Genomic DNA, 19,841 nt, shown 5'->3' on the forward strand with positions numbered 1-19,841 from the left:
ACGAACCTTCATTGGCAACACAGATCAGGGTGACACTGTTAAGTAGTGACTTATCTTTGAAGGACTAACAGATAGACTTGCACTGAAACAAGCCTAGCCCTGTTTAGACTCGCTTGAACTAAAAAGACTGCTACTTGAGATTATTTTTTATCACCAACTTAAAATTACAACAACATGCATTCATACAAACCTCGTCATACCTGCATTTTTCCGAATCCAGGGCAAAACAAGAACTGCATAGAATTACAGGATATACAGAGCAAACTACTAAGCTGTCGAGATTCTGACAAGCAGAAAGGACTCAGAAAGTAGCAAAGACTACAACAACATTGAACTTTGCAGACATGCATGGATAATTAATTAAACTATGCCTAGCAGAAAGGACTCATTCAAAACCATAAACTACATTGCACAGTGACAGCAGTAAACAACATTCATAAGTTGATCAAGTTCCACTTTTATCGAGGCTACAAGTTATTATCACTCAATGTCTTCTGTGAGCGGATCACGAGTATCTGTATATAGTCCGCTATGGCTAGTGCTGAATCAGATGGTAAAAGGCCGCAATTAAATTAAATTAAAATTAAAGATTTATTTCGCGGTATTTATTTCATAATGATCTATTGGAAGCAAATGAAAAAGCAATCCAGAGGGCAGAGCTGATGCAAACAGGCGCAAATTCTGACATCACAGCATTAGTTTTTATGTTATAAATTTAAAACTTCAACTTAATTTTAAATTAAAAATAAACAATAACATTCAAATACTGCATAGAAAAGGATATAGAAAAAAATGGATAAGAAGGAAACGCTCAATAGGAAAACTTATATGTAGATTACTTAATACTATCAAAATAAATTTCTAAATCTATCTAGTCGAAATTTGAATCACAATGAAAAAGGAAATCCGGATGAATCTGTGCATATTACGCGGGATACTGGTCATATTCACAAATCTATTTGGAGGTCAGAATTGAAACTGAAAACGGGAAAAAATAATGTCCAAAACGGAAAGAGATAATGGAAGTCGGATGATTCTGAATGTAAAACTGAAAAAGAAATTTTTTTTAGGAAATCCGAGTGATTTTTAGTATTCAATGGAATCCAGATTGACGTTTTTGGTCAGAACCTGAACCGATTCTCCAGCTATATAAACAGCTTCTTCTGTTGCAAACACAAAGCAAATCTTCAACACAAACAGTAGCCTTCTTGTCTTGCAAACACAAAAAAATTCTCAACAATCTGCTTGCGGAAAATGGCTGGTGGTACTGAGCAAAATGGCATGTTTTCGCGCAGGTGTGTCTGGGTGAACGGTCCTCTGATCATCGGAGCTGGACCATCTGGACTCGCTGTGGGAGCATGCCTTAAAGAACAATGTGTCCCTTTTGTGGTTGTGGACAGAGCGGATTGTTTAGCTTCTTTGTGGCAGAACAGGACTTATGATCGCCTTAAGCTTCACCTTCCCAAACAGTTTTGTCAGCTTCCAAAACTGCCATTCCCAGAGGATTATCCAGAGTACCCTACTAGAAAACAGTTCATTCAGTATATTGAATCATATGCGGATCATTTTGGCATCAAACCACAATTCAATGAGTCTGTGGAGTCTGCTAAGTACGATGAGGCTGCTCGTGCATGGAGAGTTACGACTGTTTCAACACGAGGGTCTGTCAGGTCTGAGGTTGATTACATTTGTCAGTGGATTGTGGTGGCCACAGGAGAAAATGCAGAGCCTGTCATCCCGGAGATTGCAGGACTAGGAGATTTTGGCGGTGAAGTCATACATGGTCGCGAGTACAAGTCAGGTAAAGATTATAGCGGGAAAAAGGTTCTTGTTGTGGGGTGTGGAAATACTGGCATGGAAGTTTCACTTGATCTTTGTAATCATAATGCTAAGCCATCAATGGTGTCTAGAAGCCCGGTAAGTCTTCACTTAAAGTTTTGATATAATTTAATTATGCAAATCATATTTAGGTTGATATCAAGTACTAATTTGTTCTAAACATTTCTAAAGGTTCATGTATTGCCAAGAGAAATATTTGGAAAATCAACATTTGATTGGGCAATGATGATGATGAAATGGCTTCCTATCTGGCTAGTCGACAAGATTTTACTGACACTGACATCGTTTATACTTGGTGACCTTGAGAAGTATGGTATAAAAAAGCCATCAATTGGTCCCATGGAGTTAAAGATCAAGGATGATGGAAAAACACCTGTTCTTGATATTGGAGCACTGGAGAAAATCCGATCTGGCGGTATCAAAGTGGTTCCTGGAATCAAGAAGTTCTCTAAAACCATGGTGGAGCTTGTAAATGGTCAAGAACTAGAGATTGATTCAGTTATTTTGGCCACTGGATATCGCAGTAATGTTCTCTCTTGGCTACAGGTGAGAAAATGGTGCTTTTATTTTACTTTATTTTCCTATTTCATATTTTTGAAGAATTGATTTAGAACATATTTTCTGACAGGAAACTGAGTTCTTCTCTAAATCGGGGTATCCCAAGACACCTTTCCCGAATGGCTGGAAGGGAAAGAATGGACTTTATACTGTTGGATTCACACAGAGAGGACTACTTGGTGCTTCTGCAGATGCCATGAAAGTTGCACAAGATATTGCTGAGCTATGGAAGGAGGACTGGAACAAGGAGTTGAAGCAGAAGAAACCAAATGTCTGACCATATATATTGAAATTTCTATTGACATGTCAGACCAACTTCAGTCATGTATTCTCTCTCGTTAGGACAAATATAACCAACATTAGGGGCTACTAAATTTGTGGATAAGAAGAATGTGTGATTGGAATGCATGAATTTTCACACACTCTCTATTATTTTTTTTTTATGATATTTTTTACTCATTTTAACTATCGATTTTAGAGGGTTGGGATGCTTCATTTAAGCTATAAGGAATGCTTTCTACAAAAAAAAATTCTCAGAAAAAAGAGTGCACGTCTCAGAAGTTCACGTCAGCCTAAATGATCGAAGGATCTATTTAAATATTAGACACTTGGTTGTGATATTCGCAGGAGTTTAGGTTTGTGTTTAAAGATGCGGCTACAATATATTCCAAGGCCTCGACTTCCTTTTGAAGCTTAATTATACAAGCAACGGCATCACTCAATAAAGAGTCTTTGTTCGTCTTAGATCGAGCTATTAGGCACGACTACTCCTAATGCATAAAGTTGCAGGTTCAGTTTTTTCAAGTCTCGGTCTCTCTGCTTCTTCATAATTGACGGGCTCTTCTCTGCGAATGTTCATTAGTGCTAAAATTCTCCCCCTGCCTACTTAAAATTTGAAGGAACTCATATGCAATATTTGAGGTGAAATCCCATCAGAAGTTTGTTCACTATTATTCTGGTTGATGTAAGTTTGTAATATAGTGTCACAAACTTCCAGAATTTGAGTAAGATCTACTACAAAATGTCAAAATGTATAAATTAATTTAATTAAAAGGAATACTTAAAGGCAACATTTACTCTGAATAAGTTTTTTGACATGTTCACAGAACAAATGCACTGGGGTAGTTGTTGAATGCCTGTCATCTTGAAGAAAATCAGAAATAGAATGCAGAGAATGAAATCAGAGAATGAAAACTTCAAATAAAGAATTTATTTGAAATAGTAAATTCAAGAAATAAAACAAGGACAGAGTCGAACAACATCAAACACAGAAAAACTTCGATCATAAACATGTTCAAGTGCAAGACATGCATAACTAAGACAAACCATATACTCATTTCCATTTCCATCCCAAGATTTGACCCTTTTGTTAAATGATTTGGTTTTTCTCTATCACTACCCATAAAGACTTCCAATAGTATTCTCTCCGTCCTAAATTTCATTATTTTTTAATTATTTAAAAGTTAAATCGATCAATTTTTAATAAAATATTTAAAAAATTTATTTATAATTTTAAAAAATAGAAAGTTACATGTTAAAACTAACTACATATACGTTGGTATATATATTTTCCAAATTATATGATATATATAAATTTCAGAAAGTATAGTCAGTTAATTAGAAAAAATATAGTCAAAAGTCAAAAATGACATATATTATAAGACGGAGGGAGTATGAGATATATGGTATATTGAAAATGCAAAAGAGGGTAATTTTGAAAGATTGTTGAAAAATGTATGCAATAAAAAGAGAGGTTCGGCTATTTTTGTTTTATAGAACGTTTGATTTTTTAACATACAATTTAAGAATTTTGATTAGATAGCAAAAAATATTACTTTTAAAATTTTGTTTTTGTGAATAAAATTATACAATAAGTATAATAATTCATAAAAAAATTAATAATAATATTTTTATTATTTTATAGCCAAAAGTTTAAAAAATGTGTTAAGAGTCGAACGACTTATAAAAATACAAAATATGTGTAATGGTTTGTCAAAATTTGGACACTAAATGAAATCAAAACAAGACTATTATGTTGAGATGTAGGTTGTCTACATGTAAGCATGATTTCAGCTATGGATAAGCCTGACGTCACCATGATTTCAACTATTTTTTACTTTGTATTTGGTTTAGGTTATGTTTCTCTATATTTTATTGTAGGTTTTTTCTTTTAATATAGTTTTTTAAGATTGGAAAAATACTTAGTATATTTCAAAAATTATTTCTTAATATTTTTTTCCAAATTTAGTTGGCAATTGGTTTCACGTATATTAATAATAATAAGATACCTTGTATATATACAAAATAATCTGATTAATTAATGATGTCATTTGGGAAAAAATTGGAACCACAATTTGACATGAGTAGTTAATATTATGCATTAGTTTTTTTTTTTTGAAACTAATATTATGCATTAGTTAACATGTTTTTCTTTTAATTTATATTTCTTGCAACATCAACATAAAGATAAAGTCAATTTGCGTATTTACAGCAGGGATAGAACCTTCATAGGCAACACAGATCAGAGTGACATTGTTAAGTAGTGAAATCTTTCAAGGACTAACAGATAGACTTGCACTGAAACAAGCCTAGCCCTGTTTAGACTCACTTGAACTAAAAAGACTGCTACTTGAGATTATTTTCTATCACCAACTTAAAATTACAACAACATGCATTCATACAAACCTCGCCGTACCTGCAGTTTTCCCAATCCAAGGCAAACCAAGAACTGTACAGAATAACAGATATGCAAGGAGAGCAAACTACTAAGCTGTCGAGATTCTGACAAGCAGAAAGGATTCAGAAAGTAGCAAAGACTACAACAAAACTGAACTTTGCAGACATGCATGGATAATTAATTAAACTATGCCTAGCAGAAAGGACTCATTCAAAACCATAAACTACATTGCACAGTGACAGCAGTAAACAACATTCATAAGTTGATCAAGTTCCACTTTTATCGAGGCTACAAGTTATTATCACTCAATGTCTTTTGTGTGCGGATCATGAGTATCTGTATATAGTCCACGATGGCTAGTGCTGAATCAGATCGTAAAAGGCCGTAATTAAATTAAATTCAAATTAAAGATTTATTTCGCGGTATTTATTTCATAATGATCTATTGGAAGCAAATGAAAAAGCAATCTAGAGGCCAGAGCTGATGCAAACAGGCGCAAGTTCTGACATCACAACATTAGTTTTTATGCTATAATTTTAAAACTTTAACTTAATTCTAAAATAAAAATAAACAATAACATTCAAATACTGCATAGAAAAGGATATAGAAAAAAAAGAGATAAGAAGGAAACGCTCAATAGGAAAACTTATATGTAGATTATACTTAATTCAAAATAAATTTCTAAATCTATCTAGTTGAAATTTGAATTACAATGAAAAAGGAAATCCGGATGAATCTGTGCATATTACGCGGGATACTGGTCATATTCACAAATCTATTTGGAGGTCAGAATTGAAACTGAAAACAGAAAAAAATAATGTCCAAAACGGAAAGAGATAATGGAAGTCGGATGATTCTGAATGTAAAACTGAAAAAGAAATTTTTTTTAGGAAATCCGAGTGATTTTTAGTATTCAATGGAATCCAGATTGACGTTTTTGGTCAGAACCTGAACCGATTCTCCAGCTATATAAACAGCTTCTTCTGTTGCAAACACAAAGCAAATCTTCAACACAAACAGTAGCCTTCTTGTCTTGCAAACACAAAAAAATTCTCAACAATCTGCTTGCGGAAAATGGCTGGTGGTACTGAGCAAAATGGCATGTTTTCGCGCAGGTGTGTCTGGGTGAACGGTCCTCTGATCATCGGAGCTGGACCATCTGGACTCGCTGTGGGAGCATGCCTTAAAGAACAATGTGTCCCTTTTGTGGTTGTGGACAGAGCGGATTGTTTAGCTTCTTTGTGGCAGAACAGGACTTATGATCGCCTTAAGCTTCACCTTCCCAAACAGTTTTGTCAGCTTCCAAAACTGCCATTCCCAGAGGATTATCCAGAGTACCCTACTAGAAAACAGTTCATTCAGTATATTGAATCATATGCGGATCATTTTGGCATCAAACCACAGTTCAATGAGTCTGTGGAGTCTGCTAAGTACGATGAGGCTGCTCGTGCATGGCGAGTTACAACTGTTTCAACAAAGGGGTCTGTCAGGTCTGAGGTTGACTACATTTGTCAGTGGATTGTGGTGGCCACAGGAGAAAATGCAGAGCCTGTCATCCCGGAGTTTGCAGGACTAGGAGATTTTGGCGGTGATGTCATACATGGTCGCGAGTACAAGTCTGGTAAAGATTATAGCGGGAAAAAGGTTCTTGTTGTGGGGTGTGGAAATACTGGCATGGAAGTTTCACTTGATCTTTGTAATCATAATGCTAAGCCATCAATGGTGTCAAGAAGCCCGGTAAGTCTTCACTAGAAGTTTTAATTTGATTATGCAAATCATATTTAGGTTGATATCAAGTACTAATTTGTTCTAAACATTTCCACAGGTTCATGTATTGCCAAGAGAAATATTTGGAAGATCAACATTTGATTGGGCAATGATGATGATGAAATGGCTTCCTATCTGGCTAGTCGACAAGATTTTACTGGCACTGACATGGTTTATACTTGGTGACCTTGAGAAGTATGGTATAAAAAAGCCATCAATTGGTCCCATGGAGTTAAAGATCAAGGATGATGGAAAAACACCTGTTCTTGATATTGGAGCACTGGAGAAAATCCGATCTGGCGGTATCAAAGTGGTTCCTGGAATCAAGAAGTTCTCTAAAACCATGGTGGAGCTTGTCAATGGTCAAGAACTAGAGATTGATTCAGTTATTTTGGCCACTGGATACCGCAGTAATGTTCTCTCTTGGCTACAGGTGAGAAAATGGTGCTTTTATTTTACTTTATTTTCCTATTTCATATTTTTGAAGAATTGATTTAGAACATATTTTCTGACAGGAAACTGAGTTCTTCTCTAAATCGGGGTATCCCAAGACACCTTTCCCGAATGGCTGGAAGGGAAAGAATGGACTTTATACTGTTGGATTCACACAGAGAGGACTACTTGGTGCTTCTGCAGATGCCATGAAAGTTGCACAAGATATTGCTGAGCTCTGGAAGAAGGAGTTGAAGCAGAAGAAACCAAATGTCTGAGACCACATTTTGACATATCAGAACAACTTCAGTCTGCATTAATCTCTCTCATTAGGAGATTAACATTTTTAGTCTGCATTTCAGTCTTCTATGTCTTCCATTGTCATTTTATTTTGTATTTTGTAATAACAAATGGATTCTCATATGCCATGCTGGTACTGATATTGGCATGTATTAGATACTAACATGGGCATGTATTAGATATTGGAACTGTGTTCTTTTTCAATTATTAGACTTATATGTCTTATAAATGAATATTTGTTTACATCAATTTCGAAATGAGTTATAATCGAAGGAGGGCTTAATATGAAAAGAGATATGTATCTCTTCATATGTTATTACATAAGTTCTATTTTATGATATTAATTTCAGAGAAAATTTGAATCACATAAAAGTCATAAATAATTTTTACGAATTTTCTCAAGTTAGTATGACATTGACTAATATGTGAAACCGAAAATTTGTCTGACAAAACTAAAATTTAAGAAAATCTCATCTAAACTTGAAAGATAAAATATGGTTATACAAGGAAATTTTTTGCATATAATGAAATACTGTAAATGAATTCATAGAAGTTCCATTTTCTCTCTGAAAAACAGATAAATATAAATATGCTGACAGCACAAGTATATTCTTAAGCTCATTTCACAGTTAAAAGAAAGTGCAATACATCTCCGTCTAATGCACTATCATCTCGCTACATATCCTTGTCTCCAGGATGGAAGTAGTTACGAGGCTAACCCAGACCAAACCCCTTGAATATGAATCAATGATTTTTGTTAGTCATGTTTTGTTCTTATAATCAATACTGTATTAATCTTGAATAATCAGTATACTACTTATTTTTATTTATTACTCCCTCCATCCTAGCTGATTGTTTACGTTTACTTTACTGTTTGCACGCATTTGAGGCTCTCAGAGCATCTTAGCACATTCCTTAAATATAATATAAAATATTGGATCCTAGTGACTTAAGATTAGACCTGGCAATTCGGTACATGACACAAAAACACGACACGAAAAATTTGGGTTTGGTTTTCAATATTCGGTACACGAACACAAAAAATACACATTACTATTAGTGTCGGGTTCGGTTTTTAATATAAGTACACGAACGACACGAAAGTACACGAACTAAACAAATAAATATAAATTAAAATATATATTATACTTATTTTTATATATTCTTTAATTCAATTTCAGTTCTATTATTTTATTTTTGTTATCCTATGAATTTATTATATGTCTAATCCATGTACTTTCGTGTACAAATATGTATTTCGTGTATATTTCATCCGGACTGTTCGTTGTACACGGAAGGTACACGAATTTTTTCGTGTACTTAACGTGTACAGTTCGTGTTGACACGAAATAATTTGGTTCATGTACGTGTTCTAAGACTGGTACACGAAACCAAAACAGTTCGGGTTCAGATTTAGGGTGGTGTACACGAAAATACAAAAGTACACAACACGAATTGTTTGCCGGGATGATAATAGCTATTCTCACCTCCAACAATATTCCTTATATTCATTCCTTATATACTATTTTATTATTAAAAGTTACCATTATTACAATAGGTGAAGAGTGAGAACATGTTTGTTTTCAAATTTTATTATAAAATACAATAAGATTTAGAAGAGGAGAGAGGTTAGCTAAAAGATAAGTCATGGCTAATGTATCTTAGAGCATTCCCATCCCATTCCCCATATATCCTCTATCCCCATATTTTAAGGAAAATAATGAATTTTAGTTAAAATTTCATCTCCATCCGGTTCCCCATAATAGGGGAAAGTTTAGGGGCAACAAAATGAGTCCCCAAATTTGGGGACTTACTATTCATCCCCCATTTCATATTTTATATAAATTTAATATGTGATAGAGGAGTGAGAAACTAAAAAATAATAGTTTGTAAATAATGTTGTAAAGAGAAGAGAGAGAAAGAATTAATTAAAAAGAATATAGAGATGAGGATGGGGATTGGGATGTAGAAAATTTTTAGAAGATAAATAAAATTTGAAGATAATTTTAGGGATTTACTATTTTTAGTATGATTTTGGGGATGAGGAAGGGGAACCCATTGTGAATGCTCTTAGTGATTTAGAGAATGACTAGGATACTGTTAGTGATTTAGAGAATGACTAGGATACTCTTGGAGTGGATTATTTTCCCATATTCTTTCATATTTTGGTTTAAGACTCCAAATAACTAAGTTATTGGAGTTGCTCTTATAAAGTATGGTTCAATATTATTTTTTTAATTTATTTATTTTTTGAAAAAATCTGGATAAAAAATATTTTGATTGGACAATTTTAAATTTTTTTATAAGACAAAAAAATAGATATTGAGGCCTGACCAAAATAGATTATAACAGTAATATAAACACTAAGCTTGGAAATACAAATTACCATAAAATTTAAACGTCAAACTTTTATTTAGATGAAAAAGTTTTTGAAAGAAAACCATTATGAAACTATACTTTATGAAAGCCAAAAACTGTGTTAAAAAGTAACCTAAAAAACCCGGCAGATATGGCTCACATTCAACGATCAAAACGTTCCAGTCTTAGTTTCATCACAGACCAGACATATTCTCATTCGGTGGGGTTAGAGCTGGATTTGATTTTTAACGAATGCAATTTAAAAGTTCAAGGTTTATTTCCATTTCTTTTGAATAATAAAAAAAATACAAATAATACAGGTTTTTGGAATCATTCAACTGTGTCTCTCCAACACTTGGTTAATTTGCTTTTAAGATAAAGTTTGGACATCAATCCATAAGAAATAACCAGGAAGTGCCAATTCTTACAAAACTAGTTAAAGAAAGAAATCTCCAGACTAATAAAGGCAACTAATCCGGAACTTCAAAGTGCACCTACACGATAGCATTTGCTGCACTTGCAATTCTTGGCCAAAGATCAGCACACTCTTTCCCAATTGGACCCGTAATAGCAGATCCTACAAGCATAGAACAAAACCATTAATAATATTATAAACAATATCTTTGTCTAGTAAAGGGGCACAAACAATTTAATACTAAAATATCCCTGTTTTTATAAGGATCAGTTGAGAACACAAGCATGTCTGCATGTACAGTCCTAATCACTCTAAATTAGACATGGAACTTTTAAATGAAGCAATAAAAAACTAATCTGTCAATTTTATCTCAAACTTGCGTGGTTTGGAAATATAAACAGAGAATAAACACCAAATGGACAAAATTTTCATACTAGTCGGATCAATCAATATATTATATTAAACTAAACAGTGTGGATGAGAGATAATATTCCTTTCAATACTTGGCTTTACTGCTACACCACTGCTGTAGGCACATGTAAACGTTTTTTGTTTAATTAACCATTTTATTTACTTTCAACAATGTCCACCTTTTAATAACTCTAGTGGCCACTTGGAGGCACTTATTCAAGCCGTTGGACGTTGGTTATCTGATATATAGGGTTGCAATTTATGAGGGGCATTAATAACTATGTCATCTAGAAAATTACATGGAGCCACAAGCATTGCAGCAATCCAAATTAATGTAAAAAAATAAATCATATAAACAGCTTCATGACAAAATGGGTGGCTGATCATTTGATTAATTTAAATGAGACTGCTAGAGAATGATTAAAGTATACCTTTCATTTCCCCCTTCGGATTCACAATGACGCCGGCATTGTCTGCATACACACAGAAAGAGATTAACCACTAAAATAAGCTAACCAGCATGAATGATGAAAAAAGAAAAACAAAAAGAAATTATACACCTTAAGCACTGAAAAAGAGTTTTTGTAGTGTAACAAAAATGGAGTTTCTGTAGTTCAGTAGGATCACTGAAAAAATATATTAATAGCAAATGTAGCACCATCAAATTCGATAAATTTTCAAACAAAAAAAGAAAGCACAGCAGGTTTGCATTAACTATATTTGTGCAAACAGGAAAAAGAAAAGGACGCCATCAAAACATAGGAGAAGATAAAGGTACTCCAATAAACATATAAACCAAGTACTAAACAAAATAATGAGCAAATTTTCGCTGTAAAAAAGGAAAAGTGTACAGCAGATAAGTAAAACATTGACATGAAAGAACATTACAATGGTCATTTTTATATTTGAAAAGCAACACAGAGTATAGTAAGGTGCAATCAAACTGCCCAAAATAACAAAAGAACATAGTTCTACTAAAAACTGATGCATTGCAAATGAATAAACTCAAACCAGTAAAATATTACAAGAACCAATCATATAAATATATGATTTAAAAAGAATCCTGCTTCTCTGGACTAAAAGCCATAGATCAAAGTGTAACTGTAATGTTTATTTTCCAAGACAAAAAATTCCTCACAGGAAAGTTGATTACACAACACCAAGCCACTTCAGTCGTTATAAGGGGTATATGTATCAGCACATAGGTAATAGTAATACGGTATCATAAAAGAACAGCATGATGTTATAAACTCACTCATCTTATCTTATGCATCTTCATAAAAGACGACCCATGACAAAGTATGATATGAGCTGATAGATGTTTTTTAAAATTTATAAATAAACACTGTAGAAAACTGTAAGGTGTAAACAGACCTCAGAATCTCGGATTACAAAAATGGTGAATGTACCAGCAGACAGGTAACACAATGACATAAGGGAACATTATGCTGTTATAAACTGGTTTTGCTTGATTTATGCTTCTAATTGTATAAGACCAAGAATAACAGATCATATCATGGTCACTTTCAATATTAAGAAGCAACAAAAAAAGAGCAAGTAGAAAGAACTTCACATTTTAGAAAAGGAAATTGCAGTTTTATTGCACAGAAAAGTGACATCCAAATTAAATTAGTTTGCATTGCAACAAGATGAAAATAAAAATAGTACTTTATAAATTAAATTAAATTAGGTAGTCAAGTTTAAGGAAACAAAATTTTACTGTTAAAACTAGTTTGCTGAAGCCTGTACAAGGCATCAGGCACCACCCAATAAAATGAATATTACATTCCCAGTGAAACAAATTCTAATTATATTTAACTACGTATCAAAGCATAAAACACGATAGCATACACATTACTCCCTCCGTCCCATTTTAGTTGTCACATTTCTATTTTTGTGGGTCAAATTGACTAATCTTTGACTAGAGATTATAAATCATTCTTTCATTATTTTAAAAAATTGAAAATTACATCTTAAAGTAGATTAAAAGTTATTTCAGTGACATATTTTTTTATTTTTTAAATTGATAAAATATTAATAAATCTCGGTCAATTTTTGGTCAATTTGACCGGCACAAAACCAAAGGTGACAACTAAAACGGGAAGGAGGGAGTAAAAATTATAACATTACCAGATCAGCAATCTGTTATAAACTTATTTGTCTTTAAATATGCTTCAAATCTCCAATAACTAGGATACAATATAGTAATGGTCCTTTTCTGGTTTTATAAACCTATGAGAATAGAAAGGCATATACAAAACCAAGGGGTAAATGTGCCAGCAGACAGGTAACACAATGACATAAAAGAACATCATGCTGTTATAAACTGGTTTGTTTAATTTATGCTTCTTATCATATAAGACTACCAATAACGTAATATATGATGGTCATTTCTATTTAAGAGGCAACCCAAATAACAGCAGAAACAACCCAAGTAAAATTTCAAACAACACAACATAACAGCGAAATCGACCCAATTAAAATTCATTTGCCACAGCCAGATGAACACAATTCTGATATAACCAGCCTAAACCAATTTACTAATCCTATACATCGACTGTAATCTTAAAGAAACCAATTTACATTTCTAATAAAAATAGCAAGCACAATTTACATATATAACTAACAGTCAAATACACTAACCATCACAATTGACCGAGACAAGTTCGAAAAAATCATTATACCTTCAAAATACATGAAAACACCGTCCTTTCGACGCCACGGCTTGCGTTGCCTGACGATAACAGCAGGCATAACCTTCTTCCTCAAATCAGGCTTCCCTTTCTTGACAGTAGCCATAACCATATCACCAACACAAGCCGAAGGCAATCGATTGAGGCGTCCTTTAATTCCTTTCACTGAAATGATGTAGAGGTTCTTGGCTCCGGTATTGTCGGCGCAATTCACGGTGGCGGCGACGGGGAGACCGAGCGACATCCGGAACTTGTTTCCGGCGGAGCCTCCGCGACCTGAGGGAATTGAAAGAGATTATTAATAAAAATGATGAAATTAGAGGCGGGGAGATTGTTAATTGAATGTTTGTACCTCGCTTCGACATCTTGATTGATCAGTTATCTCTCTCTCTGAATCTCTCTGGATCTCTCCCTGAGGCGCTGTTGATGAGGCGAGGAGGAGTTTATATGGAGTGATCGGGCTTGTCTAGGGTTTAAGTGTTGTCAAAACGACACCGTAAGTTTCACTTTCCTGAGGGGTAATTTGGTCACTATCTGCATACAATAAATAGATTAAATTAAAATTCTGAAAGTCATATAAAATAGAATTAAGCCTCCACCAACTCACATAAAAATTCCTTAGTTAAAAATGAATTTTGGTAAATTAAAAATAACAATATAATTTCGTCAAAAAAATAACAATATAATGATGTAATGAAATATCATATTTCAACCATACTCTTGTGCATTTATAATTTTAGTTAAATTATTATGAATAATTATATTTGTCAAACAATTATAAATCTACAACATATGTTACATAATCAATTATAGTATTAAAATAACATGTTTTATTTATAACAATATGAAATAATTTGAAATGTAGTCGATTAATACAATCACTACTGTCAAAGTATAATATGTTATACATTCAGCAAATTTTACGTAGTATCTTACGCATCCAATTCAGCCGTTCAGATAACCAATTCCATTGAATACTTTCACGTAATTCTACCATTATTATAGTGTATTTTGAGTTTTGTAGAATTCAATTTTTAATGTGTGTTAGATTCATGAACAAATCAATGGGTTATGTATAAATTTAATTCATTTGAAGTTCGTATATAATGTTCGTGGAATATATGATTACGGTGTTTCTAGTGTGTATCCGTGGGCACATGCTAAGCGCTAAAATTTATAAATTTGACTCATTTTTATTGGCTATCATGTGTTAATAATGATGGACCCCTGCATGTGCAATCACCACACCAATTAAAATCTTTCCAAACATATAAAACGGGTTAATTATCTAGTTGGTCACTGAAGTGGGCTTAATATTTCAAGTTAGTCACTGAACTGAAAACATATCAAGATGTTCACTAAAGTCACCATAAATATCAAACAAGTATCTCGAAATATGACCTCACGCATTAAAAATATGATTTATAGAGTTTTATACATTATTCTTAAATGTTACCACAACCAACTAAAAGGTTATGATTTCTAGTATTTATGATAATATATTTAGATTTTATCGAGTTTATTTATTATTTATTTTTAATTAAAACAAAGAAAATAACTAGATAATAAAAATAAATAATAAATAAACTCGATAAAATGTAAATATATAATCATAAATAGTAGAAGTCATACCCTTTTAGTTGGTTTTGACAACAATTAAAAATAATGTGTAAAACTCTATAAATTATATTATTAATGTTTGAACTCATATTTCGAAGTACTTATTTGATATTTACGGTGACTTCAGTGACCATCTTGATATCGTTTTCAGTTCAGTAACCAACTTAATTCATTAAGCCCACTTCAGTGACCAACTTGATAATTAACCCCATATAAAACTTCGCGCTTCGCGCTTAACATGTGACTATGGACACAAACTATATGATTATCATGTATTTACATGAAATGCAACTTTTTAGAATAACATTTGACAAATTGAGCGAGTAAACGAGTAGTATTTTTTTTTTTTTCTGCTAAATAAACGAGTAGTATCTTGTAATGAGTGGTACTAGACTACTCTTGACTTGGCAAAGGCAAAAACACCAAAATGCTTAACTCCTCGTTCATAGGCTCCTCACTCCCTACCACCACTACTTTTTACTCGAAACCCACCAAAACCCACAAACACCACCCTACAATAACCTCTCTCAACCGCCCACCACCACCACAAAACCCTAACCCTAGCCCTAATTTCATAACCACAATCTCTAAATTCTTATGGGGCCCATCTCTTCCACCTCAACTCCTCATCTCCACCGTACGTTCCACTTGGTCCACGACATGGCAAATCATGATGTCCCAGCTCGCCCCGTCCGACCCATCTGGCAGTTATACCCGACCCACTTCCCAATTTCGCGCCAAACCTGGGAACCAATTTTCCCGCCAAAACTTCAAGAATCTCCATCTCTATGTTGGCTTGCCTTGCCCTTGGGCTCACAGGACCCTCATGGTCAGGGCTCTGAAGGGTCTCCAAGAATCAATCCCGGTGTCGATTGCGGCCCCGGGACTCGATGGTTCTTGGATTTTCTTGAATAGTGGAACCCGGGACAAGGACAGGCTTGTCCCGGGCTCGGATAACGTGAATGGGTGTAGGAGTCTTAGGGAGGTTTATAAGCTCAGGGCAGGCGGTTATAGTGGCAGGTCAACTGTTCCGATGCTTTGGGATGTCGATAAGAAAGATGTAGTGTGTAATGAGAGTTATGATATTATCGAATTGCTCAATGCAAGCTTTAATGACATTGCCTTGAATCCTGATTTGGACCTTTCGCCTCCGGAATTGAAGAAAGATATAGAGAAGTGGAATGCCATTATCTACCCGAATATCAACAACGGTGTTTATAGGTAATGTAGTATACTAAAAATTAAATTATTACTGTCTTTACTTGGCTTGCTTTAATATACTCTGGATATTATGCATTCACGGTGTTATAGATTGGTTATGTGGGTTGATTAATGATCCAATTTTTCTGGTCTCTCCTTAGCTTGCATCACATTTTTTAAATTTATATGTAGGGAATGGTGTTGTAGGTGATGTGTGAATTTGAAAGTTTTAACTCTTTGCTAAATTCATTCTGATCTAATGTGCTTCTAATGTTGTGTAATGTATGTTGTAGGTGTGGGTTTGCACAGAGTCAGGAAGCGTATGATAAAGCAGTAAATCAGTTGTTTGACGCATTGGATCTGATAGATAATCATTTGGGCACTTCACGGTATCTATGCGGCGATAGGCTTACACTCTCTGATGTATGCCTCTTTACCACGTTGATTCGGTTTGATATTGTATACAATGTTTTGTTCAAGTGCACAAAGAAGAAGCTTGTTGAATATCCCAACCTTCATGGCTATATGAGAGATATATACCAGGTATTAACATTTTGTGGTATGTTGTGGAATTGTTTATCTGTGTGTGTATGTGAGAGACAGAGGGTGAGGGGGATGAAATGGGAAACTTTATTGCTTATATTTTTTGAATTTAGTTTCTATTACTTTCTCTATGATCACCAAGTGTTGTTATAGTTTTACCCAATTGGAAACAAAGATCAGCTGAAAGGAAAAAGATTCTTGGTTTCTTAGTTGATACTTGGTAGTTTTTAGTTTCTAGGTTATCATTGCCAATAATTTGGCGTATGTTCCTTATTTAATTATTTTGGCATCTGTCCATTAATTTTTTTAGAAAATATCCTTGCAATTTGATCTGTTATTGCTTAGTGGGACTACCAAGTTTCAGCTTTTAATCTAGTAATAACGAAAGCTTTAAATGTCTTGTTCTTCAACAGATTCCAGAGGTTGCAACAACTTGCAATCTTGAAGCAGTAATGGATGGTTACTACAAGTTTCTTTTTCCATTGAATCCAGGCAACATTCGACCTATAATGCCTGGTGGTTGCGAGCCTGATGCCCTCTTGAGACCTCACAACAGAGAAACACTTTCCGTGCCAGAAGGTGTTCAGGTCTACATTACATAAAAGCCAACTCTCTTATGTTTTGCACTTTTTTTTACTGTGTAGTAGATTTATAAACCTGAGTCATAATAAATGTAGTGCATTTCTTGTATATTTTGTCCACAGTAGTGAGTTTGAACTGAATATATTTATCTATGAGCTAGGACTGAGTTGACAACTTGACATTGATAAAATAATGTGAAAGAAAGTGAAGAATGAGTATGAAGGTGAAGCCTGTGTAGTTCTATATTGCATGCTTTGGATAGATGATTAACAGCATTGATGTTGTGTTAAAGACAAATTTATTACCAAATTTTGATAAGTGTTTTTGATTTTTTTTTTTCTATGTAAAAAACTTGTAACAAAAACTAGTTAGGAAATACTTGGTCCCGGCGGGGCTCGAACCCGCGACCTTCGGCTCATAAGACCAACGCTCTAACCAACTGAGCTACGGGACCTTTTTGTTGAGCTTTAATTGACAATTTAAATAATGAAACACCAAATATGATTTCTGTAGACAGCCAGCATCAAGATACAGATGCTCCAACATTCCTACTGTCTTCCTTGAAATTTGTTTGTGTCAAATGCTCAGCTGGGTTAGTTAGATGAGTTAAGTTTTGGAAGTCGCGAGTATTTGAAAGAGATGGTCAGTTCTCTATTCCTGCTTCGTTTCTTGAAACTTTGATCTATATGAATTGCGTATATTTAAAACTTGATAGATCATTTTGTGTATCGATAGCGAGTACGGTGGCAGCCCGGACCATAAGGGGGAACCATTGTCTAGTGATCTTGTATTGTTAGTTAGTGCTCTGGCTCTGTATCTGGGCACATGTTCAGGCACTAATGGCCCTATCAATTTGTAGTTTGAATGCCCCTTTTAATTGTTGCCGCCACATTTTTTTGAAATATCGGCAAGGGCAAGTTATCAAGGACATCCCCAGCTGCGGCTGACTTATTCTTATATTACATAGCCCCCCCCCCCCCCCCCAAGTAATTGAGTTCCGGCCCCTTTTACTAGTGTAGCATCTTCCTTCTATTAGTAAGCAACTCTTGTCCAGGAAATGTGTTGATGTGCAGCTTTGATAGTACTTCATAATGCTGAAGCAAACACTAAACAGATCCTTGTCAAACTGAATACCGAAGGAGATGAATTAGCCATTAAACAGAAACAAGCATGGGATGAAGAGATGAAGGCCTGCGGATATTCCTAATGTTTATTTTTACAGTGTTATTGCTCGATTTGATTTCTAGTCTTGAACAGGAGTATTATATATTTTCGAGTCAAGAAAATAAATTTGTGTCTGACGGTGTGAGTTTCATCAAATTGTGAATTATTGGTCTAGTTATTATTTTGGTGTTATCAGTTCGATTTGATTTCCAATGCAAGTAGATTTTCATATCCTTGAAATAGATATAATCTCGTAATATTGCAATTTATATCCCTACCCATATAATTTTAAAAAATATTAGAAAATATGTCAAACTATCATAATAGTGAGTTCTGACTGTCTACACGAGATTGTGTAATAATAAAATCTGCATCATATCTACTTCCCAACCAAAAAATCTTACTTATTTACATATTCATATCTTAAGATTTGATCATTAAGAGATTTTCATCATTAAGCCAAAGAGTAATGCTAAGTACTGACTATAAAAAGAGTACACACTTCATGTATGATGGCATTGTTATCAATTCTTTCATTATCTATAAAATGACTAGCAAAATCACTTGTTCATTGGCTATTCTTTGCCTTATATTTTTCACTCATCTACAGTGTAAGTACATGTGTAAATATACTAAATTTTCTACATTAGTCTTACATGTATTTTTCTTGCCACGATAGAAAAATAAATAAGAGTAAAGGATTGATACATATAAATGAATATATTTGGGATTTGAGAAATTATTTTTGTTCACCGAGATTATTCATTTATAAATATTAAAACAAACTATCTTTATATTCATCCTATTAAGACCCGAAAAAAATATTTATCAACGGAATTATCAACTTATCAAAATTAAATACACGGTTTATATTATACAAAAATTATTAGTTTGTTGATATTATTCATTTATTGAGGATCTGGTGTAATTTAATTTGTGGATATGAATAACAGGCATGCAGGTGAAGGGAGATGGGCCATATCCCCCAAGATGCAATCCAGAAACAATATGCGACAATGGACATGGAGTCAAAGTTTTGTGTTACTGCTGTTATGGTTACCTTTCTAAGATTTGTTATATGCAATTTGATATGTGTGATCAAAAGTGTAATCAGCCACCTGTCATTAGTTCAAATCCATGATTTTTGTACAATGTAATCCACATTTCTTTTGTAATCTCATTTTTTTTCAATGGAACTATCATTTTAGAATTACTAGTTTTACGATGGTATTACTGTCGTTTAAAAAAATATTGTTAGGATTTAGGAAGGCTGAGATCCTGT

General features: G+C 33.8%; 4 protein-coding genes and 3 non-coding genes across 9 annotated transcripts; 3 read left to right on the top strand and 4 right to left on the bottom strand.

Annotated features, from left to right (window-relative positions):
• Positions 1–1,254: 1,254 nt before the first annotated feature.
• On the top strand, positions 1,255–2,674 carry LOC108215893 (probable indole-3-pyruvate monooxygenase YUCCA5). The gene is made up of 3 exons (XM_017388507.2): positions 1,255–1,917; positions 2,011–2,385; positions 2,468–2,674. The coding sequence occupies exons 1-3, from the start codon at positions 1,255–1,257 to the stop codon at positions 2,672–2,674; spliced, it is 1,245 nt and encodes a 414-aa protein (XP_017243996.2).
• Positions 2,675–6,148: 3,474 nt separating this feature from the next.
• On the top strand, positions 6,149–7,551 carry LOC108215901 (probable indole-3-pyruvate monooxygenase YUCCA5). Its single transcript, XM_017388520.2, has 3 exons — positions 6,149–6,811; positions 6,900–7,274; positions 7,357–7,551. Exons 1-3 carry the CDS (start codon positions 6,149–6,151, stop codon positions 7,549–7,551), a joined length of 1,233 nt encoding a protein of 410 aa, XP_017244009.2.
• A 2,638-nt stretch (positions 7,552–10,189) lies between these two features.
• On the bottom strand, positions 10,190–13,956 carry LOC108196686 (large ribosomal subunit protein uL14). Its single transcript, XM_064089437.1, has 4 exons — positions 13,803–13,956; positions 13,442–13,726; positions 11,189–11,230; positions 10,190–10,508 (listed from the first exon to the last, which is right to left on the bottom strand). Exons 1-4 carry the CDS (start codon positions 13,813–13,815, stop codon positions 10,426–10,428), a joined length of 423 nt encoding a protein of 140 aa, XP_063945507.1. The 5' UTR covers positions 13,816–13,956; the 3' UTR covers positions 10,190–10,425.
• LOC135149994 (small nucleolar RNA snoR137) lies at positions 12,159–12,301 on the bottom strand. The gene has a single exon (XR_010288349.1). It is a non-coding gene; the product is annotated as a small nucleolar RNA snoR137 (small nucleolar RNA).
• On the bottom strand, positions 13,027–13,166 carry LOC135149995 (small nucleolar RNA snoR137). Its single transcript, XR_010288350.1, has one exon. It is a non-coding gene; the product is annotated as a small nucleolar RNA snoR137 (small nucleolar RNA).
• Positions 13,957–15,411: 1,455 nt separating the features above from the next.
• On the top strand, positions 15,412–19,767 carry LOC108207172 (uncharacterized). Of its 3 annotated transcripts, none has more exons than XM_017377633.2 (4): positions 15,412–16,291; positions 16,564–16,813; positions 17,227–17,400; positions 18,510–18,788. In XM_017377633.2, exons 1-4 carry the CDS (start codon positions 15,498–15,500, stop codon positions 18,600–18,602), a joined length of 1,311 nt encoding a protein of 436 aa, XP_017233122.1. In that variant the 5' UTR covers positions 15,412–15,497; the 3' UTR covers positions 18,603–18,788. The 3 variants fall into 3 exon arrangements, with proteins under 3 accessions (XP_017233122.1, XP_063945519.1, XP_017233129.1); XM_064089449.1 differs by lacking the exon at positions 18,510–18,788 and adding an exon at positions 18,469–18,489 and having other exon boundaries at positions 15,413–16,291; XM_017377640.2 differs by lacking the exon at positions 18,510–18,788 and adding an exon at positions 19,513–19,767 and having other exon boundaries at positions 15,414–16,291.
• Positions 17,776–17,849, bottom strand: TRNAI-UAU (transfer RNA isoleucine (anticodon UAU)). Its single transcript has one exon. It is a non-coding gene; the product is annotated as a tRNA-Ile (tRNA).
• Positions 19,768–19,841: the final 74 nt, after the last annotated feature.

The sequence above is a fragment of the Daucus carota genome, chromosome 1 (genome assembly GCF_001625215.2).
Source record: "Daucus carota subsp. sativus chromosome 1, DH1 v3.0, whole genome shotgun sequence".
Taxonomy (NCBI): Eukaryota; Viridiplantae; Streptophyta; class Magnoliopsida; order Apiales; family Apiaceae; genus Daucus; species Daucus carota.

Bases quoted from the DNA above. Each gene is read 5' to 3' on its own strand.
- LOC108215893 (XM_017388507.2), top strand. From the start codon at position 1,255: ATGGCTGGTGGTACTGAGCAAAATGGCATGTTTTCGCGCAGGTGTGTC. The intron at 1,918-2,010 runs GTAAGTCTTCAC...ACATTTCTAAAG, and splicing joins CAATGGTGTCTAGAAGCCCG to GTTCATGTATTGCCAAGAGA. The intron at 2,386-2,467 runs GTGAGAAAATGG...ATTTTCTGACAG, and splicing joins ATGTTCTCTCTTGGCTACAG to GAAACTGAGTTCTTCTCTAA.
- LOC108215901 (XM_017388520.2), top strand. From the start codon at position 6,149: ATGGCTGGTGGTACTGAGCAAAATGGCATGTTTTCGCGCAGGTGTGTC. The intron at 6,812-6,899 runs GTAAGTCTTCAC...ACATTTCCACAG, and splicing joins CAATGGTGTCAAGAAGCCCG to GTTCATGTATTGCCAAGAGA. The intron at 7,275-7,356 runs GTGAGAAAATGG...ATTTTCTGACAG, and splicing joins ATGTTCTCTCTTGGCTACAG to GAAACTGAGTTCTTCTCTAA.
- LOC108196686 (XM_064089437.1), bottom strand. The intron at 11,231-13,441 runs GTATAATGATTT...GTGTGTATGCAG, and splicing joins TGTTTTCATGTATTTTGAAG to ACAATGCCGGCGTCATTGTG. The intron at 10,509-11,188 runs GTATACTTTAAT...CTATGCTTGTAG, and splicing joins TCCGAAGGGGGAAATGAAAG to GATCTGCTATTACGGGTCCA.
- LOC108207172 (XM_017377633.2), top strand. From the start codon at position 15,498: ATGCTTAACTCCTCGTTCATAGGCTCCTCACTCCCTACCACCACTACT. The intron at 16,814-17,226 runs GTATTAACATTT...GTTCTTCAACAG, and splicing joins ATATGAGAGATATATACCAG to ATTCCAGAGGTTGCAACAAC. The intron at 17,401-18,509 runs GTCTACATTACA...AACACTAAACAG, and splicing joins CCGTGCCAGAAGGTGTTCAG to ATCCTTGTCAAACTGAATAC.